General features: G+C 47.8%; 1 protein-coding gene across 1 annotated transcript; it reads right to left on the bottom strand.

Annotated features, from left to right (window-relative positions):
• Positions 1-147: 147 nt before the first annotated feature.
• Positions 148-10,642, bottom strand: Tbc1d21 (TBC1 domain family member 21). Its single transcript, XM_051197628.1, has 11 exons — positions 10,472-10,642; positions 7,354-7,461; positions 7,143-7,246; positions 4,097-4,191; positions 3,476-3,586; positions 3,290-3,390; positions 2,567-2,663; positions 2,230-2,330; positions 1,354-1,470; positions 642-725; positions 148-237 (listed from the first exon to the last, which is right to left on the bottom strand). Exons 1-11 carry the CDS (start codon positions 10,529-10,531, stop codon positions 205-207), a joined length of 1,011 nt encoding a protein of 336 aa, XP_051053585.1. The 5' UTR covers positions 10,532-10,642; the 3' UTR covers positions 148-204.
• Positions 10,643-16,599: the final 5,957 nt, after the last annotated feature.

Here is a 16,599-nt window from a genome sequence, read left to right on the forward strand (position 1 = left end):
ATATGGTCTCGACCATCATGCACTCCAAGGTCAAAGAAGACTTGTGACCACCACAAACCAATACTCCAAAGGTTGTTTCCATGGTGCTGTATTGTTTACGTCCTCACTCCAATACTCATTGAACTTGATCTTGACCCCATGGCTGAAGAATTGCCTTCATCCAGTCCATTGAGGGCATGTGTCCATTGCGAGTGTCTGGTGTTCTCAGAAAAAGAAATCCTTTAATGGCTGAGGAACCTGGGGATGAGGAGAGTCATGGAGGTGTGATATAGACTGGCATTATCTGATTTGGCTCTCACTCTTCAGTCTGTCCAGCCAGTGACATTCTCCTGAGTCACTGGAGGTCCAGGTTTGTACTTGGGACCCCTTGAGAAGGACACAGGGAATGTGAAATGAAGGCTGTGAGCCCAGGAATCAGGCTGCCCATGAAGATATCAACAATGAGAAGGCCATGCAGAACAACTGTGGGCTGGTGGGAGGGCACATGGCACAGACTGTCTCTGAAGCCAAGCATGACTGCTACAGGCTGGGCATGGGAAACCAGGGAAGGCTTCTTGGAGGAGGAATAAAGAAAGAGGAACAGAGGAGAAGGAAGAGGAAGATGATGACAAAAGAGAAAGGCAAATCACTGGGCAACTTACCTCCTTTTGCATGAGCTCAGCATAAACCATGCAGGCAGCAGAGATCAGTTCATCGGCATCAAGGTCGATGAGGTTGTTGCAGGCCTAGGAGGGAGATGCATGTGGTGATTGTGTGTGTGTACGTGTGTGTAAGCAAACACCTCTCCTATGCTTTGGGGCAAGACAGCACAAAGGTAAGAAAGCTACGACCCACAGCAATTACTGGGAGCACCTGATGTCTCTATAACCCAGCACAATGCCTGCAAATTGTATGCTTTGTGGGGGAATAATAAACATAACCTTCACACAGGGGTCTAGGAAGCCTCGAATTCTACTGCATGTCTAAATCTCCTAAAGAAGATCTTGTTTGTAATTGGGGTATCACCCAGGATTTTTTTTCCTGGTACTTCACCTGGCTTTTAAGTATGTCTGAAAACATCAGGTCCTATGAGACATGGCCAAGGGTTAACTTCAAGACAGTAGAGCCTAATGATTAGACCATTCAAGGCTTCATGATAAACCAATGCACACTCTGCCACTGTCACAGGGTCTTTAGAGCTAGTCTATTAAGAGCCATCAGCATGGAGCTCCATACTTGTTTCATACAGCTCTCATCACTTCTGGAGGCAGAAGCAGCCATAAGCTAGCATCCCATGGAACTGCATCCTTCTATGGAATGGGTACAGGGATCCAGCTCTAGAGGCTGCAGAGGGACCAGGAGGAGGGTGCTCACCAGGAGGATGGCGTCACCACTCATACTCTCCAGCAGTGCCTGCTCACGCACCATCTGTAGCATGCTGTAGGCCACCAGCACCTGGAAATTCCTGCAGGGCTTCCCCGTCAGAAGGACCTGTGGGCAGGCAGTAGGCCTCAACTGGTGGTCTGAGACCAGGACACCCTGAGGGTAGCAAGCTATCACAAACCTCACACTCAGAACAGGGTATAGAGAAACTAGAATCTGAGTAGAAGCTCAGAAATCCAGGGTTTCTCCAAGTGCCAGTAGAGGTGCTATATTAGATTTGGTTATGGAGAATGGCAGGCCAAGATGAAAGGATAAGGCAGTGGCAGCTGGATTGTGGGATAGTATACATCAGGGTGGCAGTCGGGTGGGCTGGATCCTCCATTTAGGAACAGCTTTGAGGCAGGACAGCAACAGGTGATGGGTTTGTTCCTAAGAGGATCATCTGCTGGTGGTCCTTGGACCGTGGTTGGAAGACTACAGGTGTACTTGGGGCCTGCCTTTGGGGGGAAACAGGTTCTTAAGAGAAGCCAGCATTCTAGGAGGAGGGAGGGCCAAGGAAGGGCAGCAAAAGATAGCAGAGAGCGAGACAGGGTGGCTGAGCTGCAGGCCAGCCCTGGTGCATCATCAGGTGCCCCTTGTGCTAACTGCCCTGTAGACCATCAGTGGAGTCTGACATCAGAATTGATGCACAGATGCTCTCCCATTCTCCAGCAAGGAGCGAGTGGGGTTGCTGACCTAATTAAACCCCAGACCACTGAGCACCATCCAAAGCCAGGAAGAAAGGGAGGCAGGAAAACTTGTGGCTTCACCTCCTGACGCCAGAGGGGTAGAGTCCACATCAAATGTCCCCAGCCGCATGCACCTCACCTCCCAAAGCCTCCAGACATCATCGAAGGATTTGAAGGCACGCTGGAAGCAGAGGCAGAACCAGGGGAAGAGGGACTGCACGGCTCCTGAGCCTTTCCCTTCTGTGAGGAGAGAAGCAGGCACCTAAGCTGCCACACAGGCAAGCATGTGGGACACAGGAAGCACGAAAGCTCTGGCTGCTACTTTCCCAGTGTGCCATGGAGTCTGTTTGGAGCAGATGTTCAACATCCTAGACTCAGGCTCCCCTCCCCAGGCCTGAGTAAGTCTGCTGTGGGCCTTGATCTTCCTATAGCCTACCTGTTGGTATGGGAATTAGTAATAACTGTGGACCACTCACTGAGGTGCTCAGCAAATTCAGGGTCCAGTAAAGTGATCAGGTTGTTGAGCATATCCAGGTTCTTGCCTACCCCGATGTTGATGACACAGCTGTGCTCCTGTACAAGATGGGACCAGAGAACGGTCCTCCTCAGTTCTCAGTTCAACTAGAGGACATCATGGAACCTAAAGTCCACTTCCCAGTCCCAGTTCTGAGAAGCTGGATGTACCACATGTGACCCTGACCCCAGTTATTGGGTCAGAGCCTAGGAGGAAAGTTCAGCAAGCACATTTTTGGAGAGGTGCAAAGAGGTAAGGGGTGTGGGAAGCTTCTAGAAGGTGACAAAGAAAATCTTTCCAGATGGTAAACCCTTCATCCTGGGTGCAGAGTAGGGTACAGCCTGGGTTGCAAGACCTCCAGCGTGTGTGGACTATAGGTCATGTGGAGAAAACAGAGAGAGGCAGGAATAAAGGGGCATCCTTGGAGGCCTGACAAAGAAAGGCTAGTGAATTTTATTCTGGAGGCCTAGGAAGCCACAAGAGCTCTGCAGGGAGATTTGTGTGTAAGGAGTGAAAGACCAGCAGAAGGTGGCATTCTGAATAGCCCTTCTGACCTCTAATGCCTCTACCACCCGCTCCCTGGCCTACAGGGTGTTTGGGGGCTGGAGGAAGTGGCTGAAGCTCTTGGTGCCTTGGCTTGATGGGTGGCGAGGAGTAGGAGATTTGAGCCTGGCTTAGTCCTCACTATTTTCTGCAGGAAGAACTGGAAGAGCCAGAAGGTCTCATGGTCATGCTCCACCATCAGCTGGAAAAGCATCACCATCTCATGGAAGCCTCGCTGGTACTCTGCAGGGGAGGGTGCCCGTAAGGAGAAGCCAGTGGTCCAGGAAGGAGCTGGCAAGTATGGGCTGGGGCTCCACCCTCAGCTCACCAGCCTTTGTGTTGCAGACATAACTCAGCAGTAGGGTCTTCTCCAGTTTCTTCTTGTCCACAAGCACATTTCCCAGGGGATCTTTGTCATAGAGTTTCTGGATGTCATATGCTAGGTTAGAGCAAGGGACAGGAGGTGACACTTGATTGTCTCTAGCACAGAAAGCATGGATGAATTCATCTCCATCCTTTAGAGGACAGGTTCCTACCCCCCAAAAAAAATCCTAGTTGGGGGTGGGGTACTACAAAAGGCATGTCAGCCCCACCAAGCTTAACTCATCACCATACCCTGCTGGTATGGGCTCCTCCTTGCCTCCAAGTCTTTGACCAGACCATAGCCTTTGTCAAGGAATGCCTCTCCCTATCCAGTTCAGATCTAATCTAGTTCAAAGCCATGGGGGTGGGGCAGGAACCAAAGCAACAGGGACAGCATGTGGCAGGGAAACTAACTCATCTTGGAATACCTGTGAGCATGGGTGAGAGGACTGACCCAGGTTTGATCAGGAAAATTCCAGGCCCAAGTCTAGCCCCAGGAGTCACTTATGCCTAGAAATGACTAGGAAAAGACCTGAATGGCATCCACCCTCTCCTCCGTCCAGCCCTCTCCTCTCCCTCTGCTCACCAATGTTGTTCTGAGTCTCTGTGAAGTTCCCATGCAAGTTTTCCAGCAGGGGTCGGATTTTCTCATACATCTGGCACAAGGCTTTGTAGTTCCTCCTGAGAGGACACACTTGGGCTGAGTAAGGAGACCTTCCCCTCCCAAGAAGCAGGTGCTGAGCTCAAGGGGAATAGGGTAGCCTTACCCAACTGGTTCCCACCTGTGGTGCTTTCTCCCACCTCAACCTGAGCTGATGCTCTCCAACATGCAGCTGGAACAGTGTGGAGACAACTTAATGCGCGGTGGGCTCTGTGGTCCAACTGTAGCATCCAAGCCCTGGAGCCACCACTTAATAACCGAGTGTCTGTAGAGTGATGTCACCCTCCCTCTCTAAGCATCAGTTTCCTCATCTGCAGAATGGGGACAGTCTTAATGCTGATCACTGCAATTTGATTAGTTGGTGCAGTAATTGACTGGTGGCCTCTAAAAGTCATCATGTCCTGGGTCTGACACCTAGAACCTGTAATGTGGGCTTCTTTGTAAAAGGGGTCTTTTCCAGTGTGATGATGAATAATAGAATCTTAAGATGCAATCATTCTTGGTTTTCCAGGGGCATCTTAAATCAAATGACAACTGCCTGTACAAGAGACACACAGAGGTGGGAGGGCCCATGTCCACTGAGACATAACATGAACAGATGAGCCTCAAGCTAAGGAAGCTTCTGTGGGAGGTGTGGAGAAGGACCTTCTGTCTCTCAGAGCCTTCTCAGGAGGCCAGCAAGCAACCTTGTCTTCTGCCTCTGGAATGCCAGAGGAAAAAAATGTCTGATGTTGTTAACCACCCTGTTTAGGGCATTTTGCTCATCGGTGGCTTTTTGCCTCAGCAACCATGTGTAACACACACAAGGCCTGGTCCAGGCTTGGTACCTAGTCTGACACTCGCATCCCTACTTGTCCCAGACTGTTGTTGCTGGCCCCTGTGTAAGCTGTCTTCTCCACATCTTGGTTGAGAGCTTCTTTGTGGCCAAGCTCAGCTGATCCAGGCCCTATGCCTTGGTCAGGCAGCCCAAGGTAAACACCTCTAAGAAGAAAGAAATTCATTGTGGGGTCATTCAGATCCAGTCGACCTCCAGCATGCACATGGACAGGCAAGGCCTGCATTGAGCCAAACAAGGTGACATGGAGAGGACTCGGACTCAGCCCCAGTGTGTGCTCCAGCTGGGATCGAAGAGGCATGCGCCAGGCTCATCAAGTCCAAATCCGAGGGTCACAGAAGTGAAAGTCACAGCCTCTGGCTTTGGGAAGCAACCCTACCAACATGAACCCTAGCTCTTCCCCTATGTATGGTGACATGCCTGTTTCTATAATTAGATCTTTGGAGCCATTCTGTGAACTGTATTGTGACCAGCATTTGACAGAGGAGAAGACTGGGCCTTCAGCAGGGAAATTCGTGGGCAAGTTCACTGAGTGTGATGTTAACGCTAGAATTTGAATTGAATTCACTCCTAAACCTAAGACTATTAGGTGTATATTTACCTGCAAAGATCCTCCAGTCAGGAGGAAGTTCCCAGTATGTTCCTGGCCTTGAAGCAAGGATGGAAAAATTTTGCATTTATTTATTTATTCAGTGTGTGTGTGTGTGTGTGTGTGTGTGTGTGTGTGTGTGTGTGTGTGTGTAGGTCAGAAGAAAATTTGTGTGAGAAAGTCCCTTCTCTCCATCCACCATAGGATTGATCTCAGATTATCAGGCTTGGTGGCAAGTGCCTTTATCCCCTGAGCAATCCCTTTAGCCCAGAGGTGGGGTTTGGAGACAGCTAATAGGGAGACCAATGTGGGCAGAGGGAGAAAAAGTGAACCAAGAACAGAGGGAGTACAAAAAGAACACCCAGCTTGGCTAGAGTGGGGTGGCTGAGCTGATGGAGAGTCACTGTGCTGGTCAGTTTTACATCAACTTGACACAGTCCACAGTCATTTCAGAAGAAGGAACCTCCATTAAAGAAAATGCACTGGCCAGGTAGTGGTAGCACACACTTTTAATCCCAGTGCTGGGGAGGCAGCGGCAGGCAGGTCTCTGTGAGTTCGAAGCCAGACTGGTCTACAAATAGTTCCAGGACAGGCTCCAAAACTACAGAGAAACCCTGTCAAAAAAAAAAAAAAAAAAAAAAAAAAAGGAAGGTAGAAAAAAGAAAATGCTCCCAGCAGATTAGTCTGTTGGTTGTTGGTTAGCCTGTCATGCTTTTTCTTGATTAATGATTGAAGTGGGAGGACCCAGCTCTATTTGGGAGGTGCCACTTTTGGGCTGGTCCTAGGTGCTACAAAGAAATCAGATTGAGTAAGATGTGAGGGCCAAACTAGTTCATAGCAGCACTTTTTCATGGCCTCTGCATCAGCTCCCTCCCCACCCCCTTTCCTGCCCTGCCCTCCCTCAGTGAGGGACTGCAATGTGGAACTGTAAGCCCCAAACAAACCCTGCCCTCCCCAAGTTGCTTTTGGGCATGGTGTTGCATCACGGCAGTCCTAACTCTAAGATAGTCCCTCGGCAATGGTCAATGGTCGGATGGAGGGTGCTAGGATTAAGAGAAAATCGGCTATTTGAAATGTCATCAGAAACACCTCTGGGGCTGTTTAACCTGAGGAAATTGCTGAGCATACTGGGCACCAGGAGAAGTGGGCAGGACAGAGGGATGAAACCTAGACTCAGGATGCAAATAGGCCATGGGGTTTTGGGGTAGCAGTTGGCAGGAAAGGGGGACAGGGCTGAGGAAAGAAAGTTCCTAGGGTCCTTCACAGGTAGGCTGTGAAGGGAAGGATGAAGTTGGGAGCAAGGCAATAAGGGGAGTTTCTGGACAAGCCCCTGCCTGCAGCTGCTTATTTGGTCAATGAAACTGGAGAGGAGGTCCCTCTTAAACCTGGCTACTGCTGCTGTATGTGGGTCCTGTGTGGGAAGCATTGGGAGTCTTCTCAGGATAAGTTATCCATATGAATAAGAACCCGAACCCCTAGGCTGGGAGGATGCCCCTCTCCTGAAGCCTCAACAACTCTCCCCTGGAAGAGGTTCTAGAAAGTTCTACCTCCTGTTGGTATCCACCATGAGCCGCTCATCCCGGGAACTCTGCCATGAGTAGTAGCCTGTGAGGAACTTCCAGGCTTCTGTCCTCACAAAGGGGTGTAGACCCTGGGCATGAGAGGTCATGAACTCTCAAGATCCCCAATGTCATGCCTGATCCCTACCGTCTGTGCCACCCCCTAAGGGCAAGGCTGAGGGTGGCCTGGGAATCATACCCTTTCCAGGATGTTAACACAAATGAAGTCCCGAGTTTTGGCCAAGTGACCGTTCTCATCAAAGAAGCTGTCCCATTCCGTCTTGTCAATAGGGGGGTTTCTCTTCTCCTGGCAACAACAACCAGATTAGTTCTCTGTTAGAGGTTTTGGGCTTTCCTTCTAATGTGGGGACTCTGTGAGGGATCAAAACTCACAGCTTCTGGCTCTTATCTAGAATACTCTGTCCTAAGGAAATTGCTGAAAATAAGTGGAAAACAAAAATCCAGAATGGCAATAATGTTGACTGCACATAACTTACCCAGATTAAAAATGTAAGCACTCTGAATGCACTGCAATAAGGGAATAGTTAAGTAAACTGTGTTTTATATACAATGTGGAAGACAGGGAGGCATATAAATAGATGTTTACAAGGCATGAATAATGATCTGGAAAGATAAAAATGTACAGGAAAAGGCAGAATACACAATTTGATACTTGACATTCTCCTATGCATCAGTACTGCCCCTCCATGTAGTCTGTAATCTTACAGTAGCACTACCCATCTCCACACTGGGCCCTTCAGTCCATCCACATCTGTGTTCTCAGCACTACTGTTTGCATACTATGTCTGTTATATATTACAAAACTGTACCACATAAACTTGAATGTATTGGAGATGCTTAGAAAAAAAGACTGACACTTGGGCGTAGTGCCACTTACAATTCCATCCAGCACTTGGGAGGCAGAGGCAGGTGGATCTCCGAGTTTGAGAACAACCTGGTCTAGGTAGTGAGTTCCAAGCTATATGAAGCTACACAGTGAGACCCTGTCTCAACAACAACAAATAAATAAGAGGAAGAATACTGAAGAAAATACCAAGAAAACATGCTCCGAGCCGAGGTGAGCTGGGTGGTGGTGGCAGGCAGATCTCTGTGAGTTTGACCTAAGCTTGATCTACAGAGTGAGTTCCAGGACAGCCAGTGCTACAGAGAAACCCTGTTTCAAACAACCAAAACCAAAAGGTAGCAAAACAAAACAAGCAAACAAACAAACAAACAATAGTGGGACTGGGGAGATGGCTCAGAAGTTAAAAACACTGGCTGCTCTTCCAGAGGACCCAGGTTCAATTCCTAGCACCCAGATAGCAGTTCACAAGAGGCTATAACTTCAGTTACAGGGTCCCTGAGGCCCTTTTCTGGCCTCCTTGGGATTAAGGCACATGAATTGTACACTGACATACATGCAGGCAAAACACCCATACACATAAAATTTAAAGGAAAAAAACCCCACACACATACACTAGTGATTGGAGATAGGGATGCAGCTCAGTTGGTAGAGGCTTGCCTAGCACACAGGAAACCCTAGGTTTGATGCCTAGTACTACATACTGGCATGGTGACACACACCTGTGGAGTCAGGAGGACCGCACGTTCAAGGTTATTCTCAGCTATACAGTAAATTTGAGGCTAGGGTGCACAGGCCCCTGTGTCAAAATAAAACAAAAAGCGAGTGATTATCTTCGAGTACGTTGGGGAATATAAATATATTATTTCTTTTTCATGTGTTTTATGTTTTTCTGATTGTGCTGCCTTGATAATGGAGAGATATAAGATAAGCCCAAATTAAACAATTCACGTGCTCTATTTTATCTCCCCTGAAAACGTAAAGCAGCTGTCACAGGAATATTTGAATAAGGAGATGTGTGTGTGTGTGTGTTTGTGTGTGTGTGTACATGTTTACAGATGTGGGCACAAGTGTATGAGTGCATGTGAAAGCATGAGGTTGATGTTGGGAATCATCTTTGTCCTTCTACCTTATTCAGTGAGTCAGGGTCTCTCAATCAAACCTAGAGCTCACTGATATAGCTAGTTCCCCTAGTCAGCTTGCTCTGGGGATCACCTGTCTCTGCCTTTGGAGGCTGGAATTACAGGGGAACCGCCATACCCACACAACCTTCACATGGATTTTGGGATCTGATCTCCGGTCCTCACATATGCAATAAAAGCATCTATGCACTGAGCCATCCCTCCATCCTGAAAACCCTTTCCTTAATAACTCACACCTGCTTCGTCTTCTGGGCCAAAACCAAGATTTAAGGCACTAGAAAGTGCAAGGAACTTTGGCACTGGTCTGCCCTTGGGGAAGCAAGTCCTCCCTGATGCTGGCTATCAGCTCCACACTTGGGAGTTTATGATTTGATGAGGAGGACTTGTCAGCCCACAGCCTGCATCTGGAGAGAAGCTCAGCCACTGCCTGGATACCTGATTGTCAGGATTCTGAGTCTCTAGGGTCTATTTCCTCACTCATCAAAAGATAATAGCCCCATCCCATCCCATCTCAGAGGGCTGGGAGGAGAAGAAACAACTATAAACAAAGCACTTACAACGTCATTTGTACACACCAATTGCTGTCTGGCAACTTACTCATTATTATTATTATTAGCCTTCTCTAAGTTAAGTTTGAAGAACACAAGAAATATAGAACATTCAAGGCTTGGTGGTCATAGGCAGTAAAATCGTAACATTTAAACTTAGATGCTCATTTTGATTTTTTATGTATCATTCTATTAATCACATAATAAATGGATCTTGATATTGGTTAAGTTCATTATAATTAGTTATGATTTTGAAAAATAGTGGATGGAAAATTTTCATGACTCAGGTGAATTCAGGAATTGTTTATCAACTGTGCTTGGGACCTAGTAACAGAAGCACTACTGCCACCTGGTGGCACCATACTAAAATTGTTGGCAAAAGCATCAAGGAAAACTCATCAGTGTCTGTGCAAACTCTAAGAAACTCAATAACTTTAGAATGACACTTCTGGGGAGGAAGCCACGCTGGGTTCTGAGTTCTCCCAATAAGGTAAAAAGGGATGTGTATGTGTCTGTTCTGTGGCCTTGTTCCACCTTCTACCTGCAGCCTTCCTGCTCAGCAGGGACAAAGGGCCCCAGTGCAAACAGAGTTGGGGAGGGAGGCACTTGGGACTGATGAAAACATGTGTCAGTCAGGTATGGTGGCACACTCTTGTAAGCTCAGCACTCAGAAGACTGAGGCAAAAGGATCACAAGTCAAGGCCTGTTTGGCAGCCATAGTGAGACACCCCCTCCCCCTACCTCAAAACAAATCAATGAACCTACCAGGATAAAGGTGGCCGACTGCCTTGCAGAGAGGCTGTTTTCTGGAGAAAGGGTGGTCATGATCCCCTCTAACTGTCTTTGGAGTTAGTTGCCTGTGTCTGGATCTCCTGGGGAGCCAGGGAAGGGGAGTTTCCTTCTAGGAGATGAATTGCATTCCCCAAAGGAACAGGGCTTCTTTTGACCTCCCACACTTGAACAGACCCGGCTAGGTGTGTCACAAGGCCCTGGAACCATCATCACAATGACCTTGGAATACACACAGAAGCCAAGGAAGTAAATCTAATGGTCACCTCCCAAAATTACTCCAGGCTGTGCTCTGGAGTTGGGTTAAGACAATGCCAGGATCCCGTGGACTGAGCTAGCTAAGGCAGCCTTCGTGGTAGAGGTGAGCCACAAGTCCCTTTTCCATGTTACTGTCTCTTTCCCTGTTTTACCAGACCAGTACCAGAGCTAAGTGACAACTATCATTAGAGCCTCAGATTTATGAAGGATTTTTCAAAATGCCAAATCAGTATGTCTGTTCTGGAGGCTAGAAGTGTTTTTTTTTTTTTAAAGTCTATTTAGGGAACTAAGGTTTAGTATTTGAATAGTGGTTCCTGGTGTGTGTGTGTGTATGTTGTAGGTGTATGTGGTATGTATGTGTTTGGTGTGTGTATGGTGTATGTGTATGGTGTATGTATGTGTGGTGTGTGTGATGTGTGGTGTGGATGTGACATGTGTGTGGAATGTTGTGTGTGTGGTATGTATATGTGTTGTGTGTGGTATGTATGTGTATGGTGTATGTATGTATGGTATGTGTGTGATGTATGTGTGGTGTATAGTGTGTGTGGTATGTATGGTGTATGGGTATGGTGTGTGTATGTGTGGTCTGTATGGTGTGTGTATATATGGTATATATGTGACGTGTGTGGTGTGTGTATGTGTATGTGTGTGGTGGTGTGTAGTGTGTGTGTGGTATATATGGATATGGTATGTGTATGTGTGATGTGTATGGTGTGTGTATACATTGTGTGTGTGTGTGATGTGAATGGTTTGTGTGATGTGTGTGGTATGTGTATATATATATATATATATGTGTGTGTGTGTGGCTCATGTGGTTTATGTGTATGGTGTGTGTATGTGTGAAGGGTGTGTGGTGGATATGTGGTGTGGATATGGCATGTGTGTGTTGTAGATATGTGTGGTGTGGGTGTGTGGTATGTATGTGTATGGTGTGTTATGTGGTGTGTGTGGTATGTGTGGTGTGTGTGTATGGGTTATGTATGTGTGATGTGTGTATGATGTGTGCTGTGTAGTGTGTGTATGGTATGTATGTGGTGTGTATGTATGGTGTGTGTATGTGGTATGTATGGGTATGATGTGTGTGTGTAGTGTATATGGTGTGTGTATAGTTTGTGTGATGTGTGTGTGTAGTATGTATGAGTGTGGTGTGTGTGGTATATATGTGTATGGCATGTGTATGAGTGATGTGTATGGTGTGTGTGTGATGTGTATGTGTGTATGGTATGTGTGTGATGTGTGTATGTGTATGTGTGTGTATGGTTTGTGTGTATGTGTGCCTTTGTGTGTGTATGTGTATGGTTTGTGTGTGTGTGTATGTGTGTGTGTATGGTGTGTGTGTGTGTGTGTGTGTGTGGTTTGTGTGTTCTTCTGGACACCAGAGGTTGGCATGGGGTGTCTTTAATCTCTCCACCTTATTTTTTGAAGCTGGTTTTTCACTCAACCTGGCTAGACTGGCTGGTCAGTGAGCTCCAGGGATCTGTCTGTTTCTGTCCCCAGCACTGGAGTTACAGATGCACACAGCTGTGCCTGGTTTTTTACTTGGGTGCTGGAGATCTAAACTCAGTGTGTCATGCTTGCCTCTCCAACCCTCTGTTTTGTTTGCTTGTACACCCAGAGCATGGTCTTAACTGAACTAAGACAGTTGGTTTCAGTACCAACTGAATGATTTAATGGAATAAGACTAAGTGACACTGCCATGTGCACGCCTTTAATCCCAGCACCTGGGAGGCAGAGGCAGGCAGAGCTCTGCCAGTTCCAGGTCAGCCTGGTCTACAGAGTGAGTTCTAGGACAGCAGGTCCAACATAGTGAGACCCTGTCTCACAGAAAACAAACAAACAATAACTGACACCCTCTTGGATTTCACACCCCGTTCTGTGCCTTGTACTTGTCCCTCTTCCCTCTTAACCCAATCTCCTGTAGACCAGGGTCAAGGTCTGGTTATTTGTGTTTACTCCTCCAATATGCTTCCTCCCACCCGCTGCCCTAGCAAGCTTCCTGGTGTCTGGTAAATGCTGTTAAACAGATCTGAAAAGGCAGTGCCTCTTGGCTCCAGAGTTATGTTCTCTACCTCTAACATTGCTTGCCTTTCTATTTAGGTCCATTCTGACTGGAAAGCATTTTTAGTCATTACACAAACCAAATTGCAGTCAGGAGATCCAAGGTGGAACTTGGAGTCTGACCTCAAATTTGGATGCTACTGATCCCTTGGATTCCCCAGCCATGAAAACAAAAACACAATCAACCTCTGCTTTTCATATCCTGATTAACTGAATTGTCCATACGGAAGTCTTGAGTGGACACAATTCATTGTCTCCTTGCTTGTTACTGTTCTGCTGGCTGGAGGCACCACAGGAAGTCTCTGAAAGCCCCATCCTCTCCTCCCTCTGCTTTCCAACCATATAGGAAGATACCGAGGGTCTCTGCTGCTGTCCCAAGTCTTCCCAGAGATGGAGAGGTGGGCAGCATCGGTAGGAACTGAGTGGAATAGGAGTCGACTCCTTGCACATCCGAGCAGCTTCATTTAGAGGTCTGTGAGGTTTCCAAGTCAAATGCGGGGAGCAGGAGACACAGCGTGGGCGTTCTGAGCGAGCACAAGGAAGGATGACGGATGCCTCTGTTCCTCCACATTAGCAATGCACACTGCGTAGAATTAACTGCAAGCTTCCCCGAGAAGAGGAGAACTGGGCAGAGAAGAGTTGGAACAATCTGAATGCTAAATGCAACTTGGTTTCTAAAATGAGTGTGGTGGACATAGATCATCCACTGAACTTCCTTTAACCTTTGGCTCCCTGGGTGCAAACGCTGGGTCATAACTCTTCAAATTAGCCAGCCCAGTCTACTCATATTTCTGAAACCTTGGAGAAACAATGCAGCAGCTTAGTATTCCAACAGATTCCAAGGACCGGCACAGGACACAAATGCCTGAAGGTGTGCACCCACACCTTCTTTTCAGACACTTTCAAAAACAATGTATTTATTTATGTATGTGAGTGTATATTCATGCATGTGTGTGCACAATTGTGTATGTATGCACAGACAGAATAAGGTATGGGTTGTCACCACCCTTCTATTCCTTTAAGAGAGGCTCTCTCCTTAAACCTAGGGCTCCCACTTTCTCCCTTAGCCTAAAAGTCAGCAAGCCCTGGCTCCTCTCCTGTCTTCCCCTCCACTGCAGAGCTGAGGTTACAGGTGTGTACTAGAAGCCCAGTTTGTTACTTGGGTGCTGGGATCCAAATTCCTGTCCTCATGACTGTGCAGCAAACACTCAACTGCTAAGCCATCTTTCCGGTCTCCTTTGCAGAGTACTACCATCCTGTCACATCTCTTGGGGCTAAACAGTCTGTGTGTCCATTTTTGTATATAATTGCCAAAGATTTTGGGTGTCAGGTTATTATATTTTCTTTTATGCATTTCTCTCTCCCCCTTCTGTCTCTCTCCTCTCTCCCCCCTTCTCCCCCTCCTCTCTTTCTCTCTCCCTCCTCTTCCTCTTTTGCCCCCACCCCCACATCCAGCTTTCTGCTTTAAATCTCTGTGCATGGAGATGTTTCAGGGCAGAAGAGCCATGAGTTCAGAAATGCCATTCTTGGGGCCGGCATTACAGATTCTCACCTGAGCCATCTTTTCCCTTAGGAACCTGTTAGCTGATGTTGGTGAAGAGAGAGGGGGCCTTCCAGGGATCAGGGGGCTCTCATCTTCAGACATTTCAGACTTCTGCATTCTTGTTTTCTTGTTTTGTTTCAAAATAGCAAGTCATTGACCTGGAATTCTCTAAGTAGCCTGGACTTACTGGCCAGCAAGCCCAGGGGTCTCTGTCTGTGTCTGCATTCCCCAGAACAAGAAGTGTAGGTATGTGTCACCACACACAGATCTTGTTACTTGGGTTTGGGGAGGAGTGTCTGGGCTCAGGTAAGAAAGCACTCGTTGTGATGCCAGGGAGATTTGTGTCCAAATCCAGAGGCAGCTTCAGGAGCAACTTGACCTAGTCCTCGCAGTGAGGAATAATGACTAGGTACAAGTTGCCTTTGACTCCTGCTCAGCTTCAGGAGAGTGGCCTGGGCCTACACCCCTTTCCTCCCAAGAGGTAAGGTACATTAAGGCTGTGTGAAATACATGGCTTTCCTGCAGCCATCTTTTCCCTGTTCCCAGCTCGAAGCATGCTCCTTTGTTCTGCTTAAGCTTGTGTGTCATGTGGCTCCTAGCTAGCCCCCCCCCATCCCTTCCAGGTGGAAAGGGAATGAGTCCTTTACCTGCAGTACAGAAGGCAGTGTGAAGGTCATTGCCCTGTGCTGGTGGCAGACTGAGACCCCTGGTCACAGGGGGACAAACACCCACTGTTGAAGTCACTCCTGTTCTGTCTCTTCTCTGTGTGACTAAAGCGTGATTCCCTCTGGTGCTGGGTGACTTGTGTGTTTCTTGGCGACACCTGCCAGCCGTGGAGTGGGTTGACACCCTGAGCCTGCTGCTCCTGGCAGGAGGCTCTGTTGTGCCATTTGCCATCTTCCACACAATGGGGCTCCTCCCGGGAGGCGGAACAGAAGTCATTCCTTTGACACCATCTCCTCTTACCCTGTATGAATCTCAGTATCCTGCCATTGCCTGGGGAAAGGGGGGATGGTAATGCCTGGTGGGCCTGGAGGATAAATGAAACAGCGTCTGTACAGAGCCCAGTATGGCTGGCAAGCACAGTGACACCGGCAACCGGTTCTTACTGCACCTCAGCTTCACCATTGCTATCCCTTGTGCCCAGGGCTTGTTCATAGAAGTCATCACAATCAGGACTCAGTCAAAGATGCCACCTGATTCCATGAGGCTTTAGTAACATCTGTGCCCATGTCCAGAGATCCGACAAACCTGCCAGTTTCTGTCCCTGTACATGAACCTAAGAGTCTGGAGTTACTAAAAAAGCAGTAAAACCAATGCAAGGACCCTAGTTGACTTGCATTCCCTTCATGTCAATGCCCCATGACACAACTCTGAAATGACACTCAGCTGACTCTTTGTTAATAGTACCAGCCTCTTTAAAGTATATGTCCCAGGCCCCCCAGGGTCTGGGACAATCGAGTTCTCCGTCTAAATCATGCACACTGAAGATGTTTTACTGTAAGTTTCTCTTTGCCCCTCTTTGTGGGGAGCCAGGATAAGTTTAGATTTTGGGTGTCAGGCTTTCTGCCCTCACTCCCACAGAGCGGGGTATTTCTGACAATGCTGGAGATGGCTGCATGTCATGTGTCACCTGTGTGATAGGAACAGGGGCGAGGGTGGAGCGGGCGGCAGCAGCGTTCTTCTGAGCACTGAGATGGTTGGAATCTCCCCAGAACCTGTGCTTCCACTGGACTTCTGGGGGTACCTACGAGTAATTGGTTGTATTTGGGGGTCACATCCTAGTTCTTGGGGAGCCCACCTGCCAGCCTACTGCCCACAACACTAAAAATGACCCACAGGAAACCATTCCAGATACAAGCAAGTTGGGGTGACAATTCTTTGACTCTCTTCCAGTCCCAGAGGACCTTGCTCCCACAGCCCTATGGAGAGGGAAGCTGGCACATCCCTCTGGAAGCCGCATGCACGTGGCATTGATGGGGATGGGGGAGGGGTGGTGAATGCTGTAATCCAAATTGTAACGAGAATGGAAAGAGTGAAATGGAGAGGAAAAAGGACAAGACATTCCTGAGAACACTAGGGACAGCTAATGGAGGGAAATAACGTGGCTAATTACATCTCTGAAGGCTATCCATTCCAAAATAAATTTTTAATGAAAAAATAATGCATTTTCTCTGCAACTTAAATCTGGTAGAGAAGGGCATGAGCTGAGCCTCTCAGTGCAGGCAAGAGCAGTGATGTGTGT

Source organism: Phodopus roborovskii, unplaced genomic scaffold, assembly GCF_943737965.1.
Source record: "Phodopus roborovskii unplaced genomic scaffold, PHOROB, whole genome shotgun sequence".
Taxonomy (NCBI): domain Eukaryota; kingdom Metazoa; phylum Chordata; class Mammalia; order Rodentia; family Cricetidae; genus Phodopus; species Phodopus roborovskii.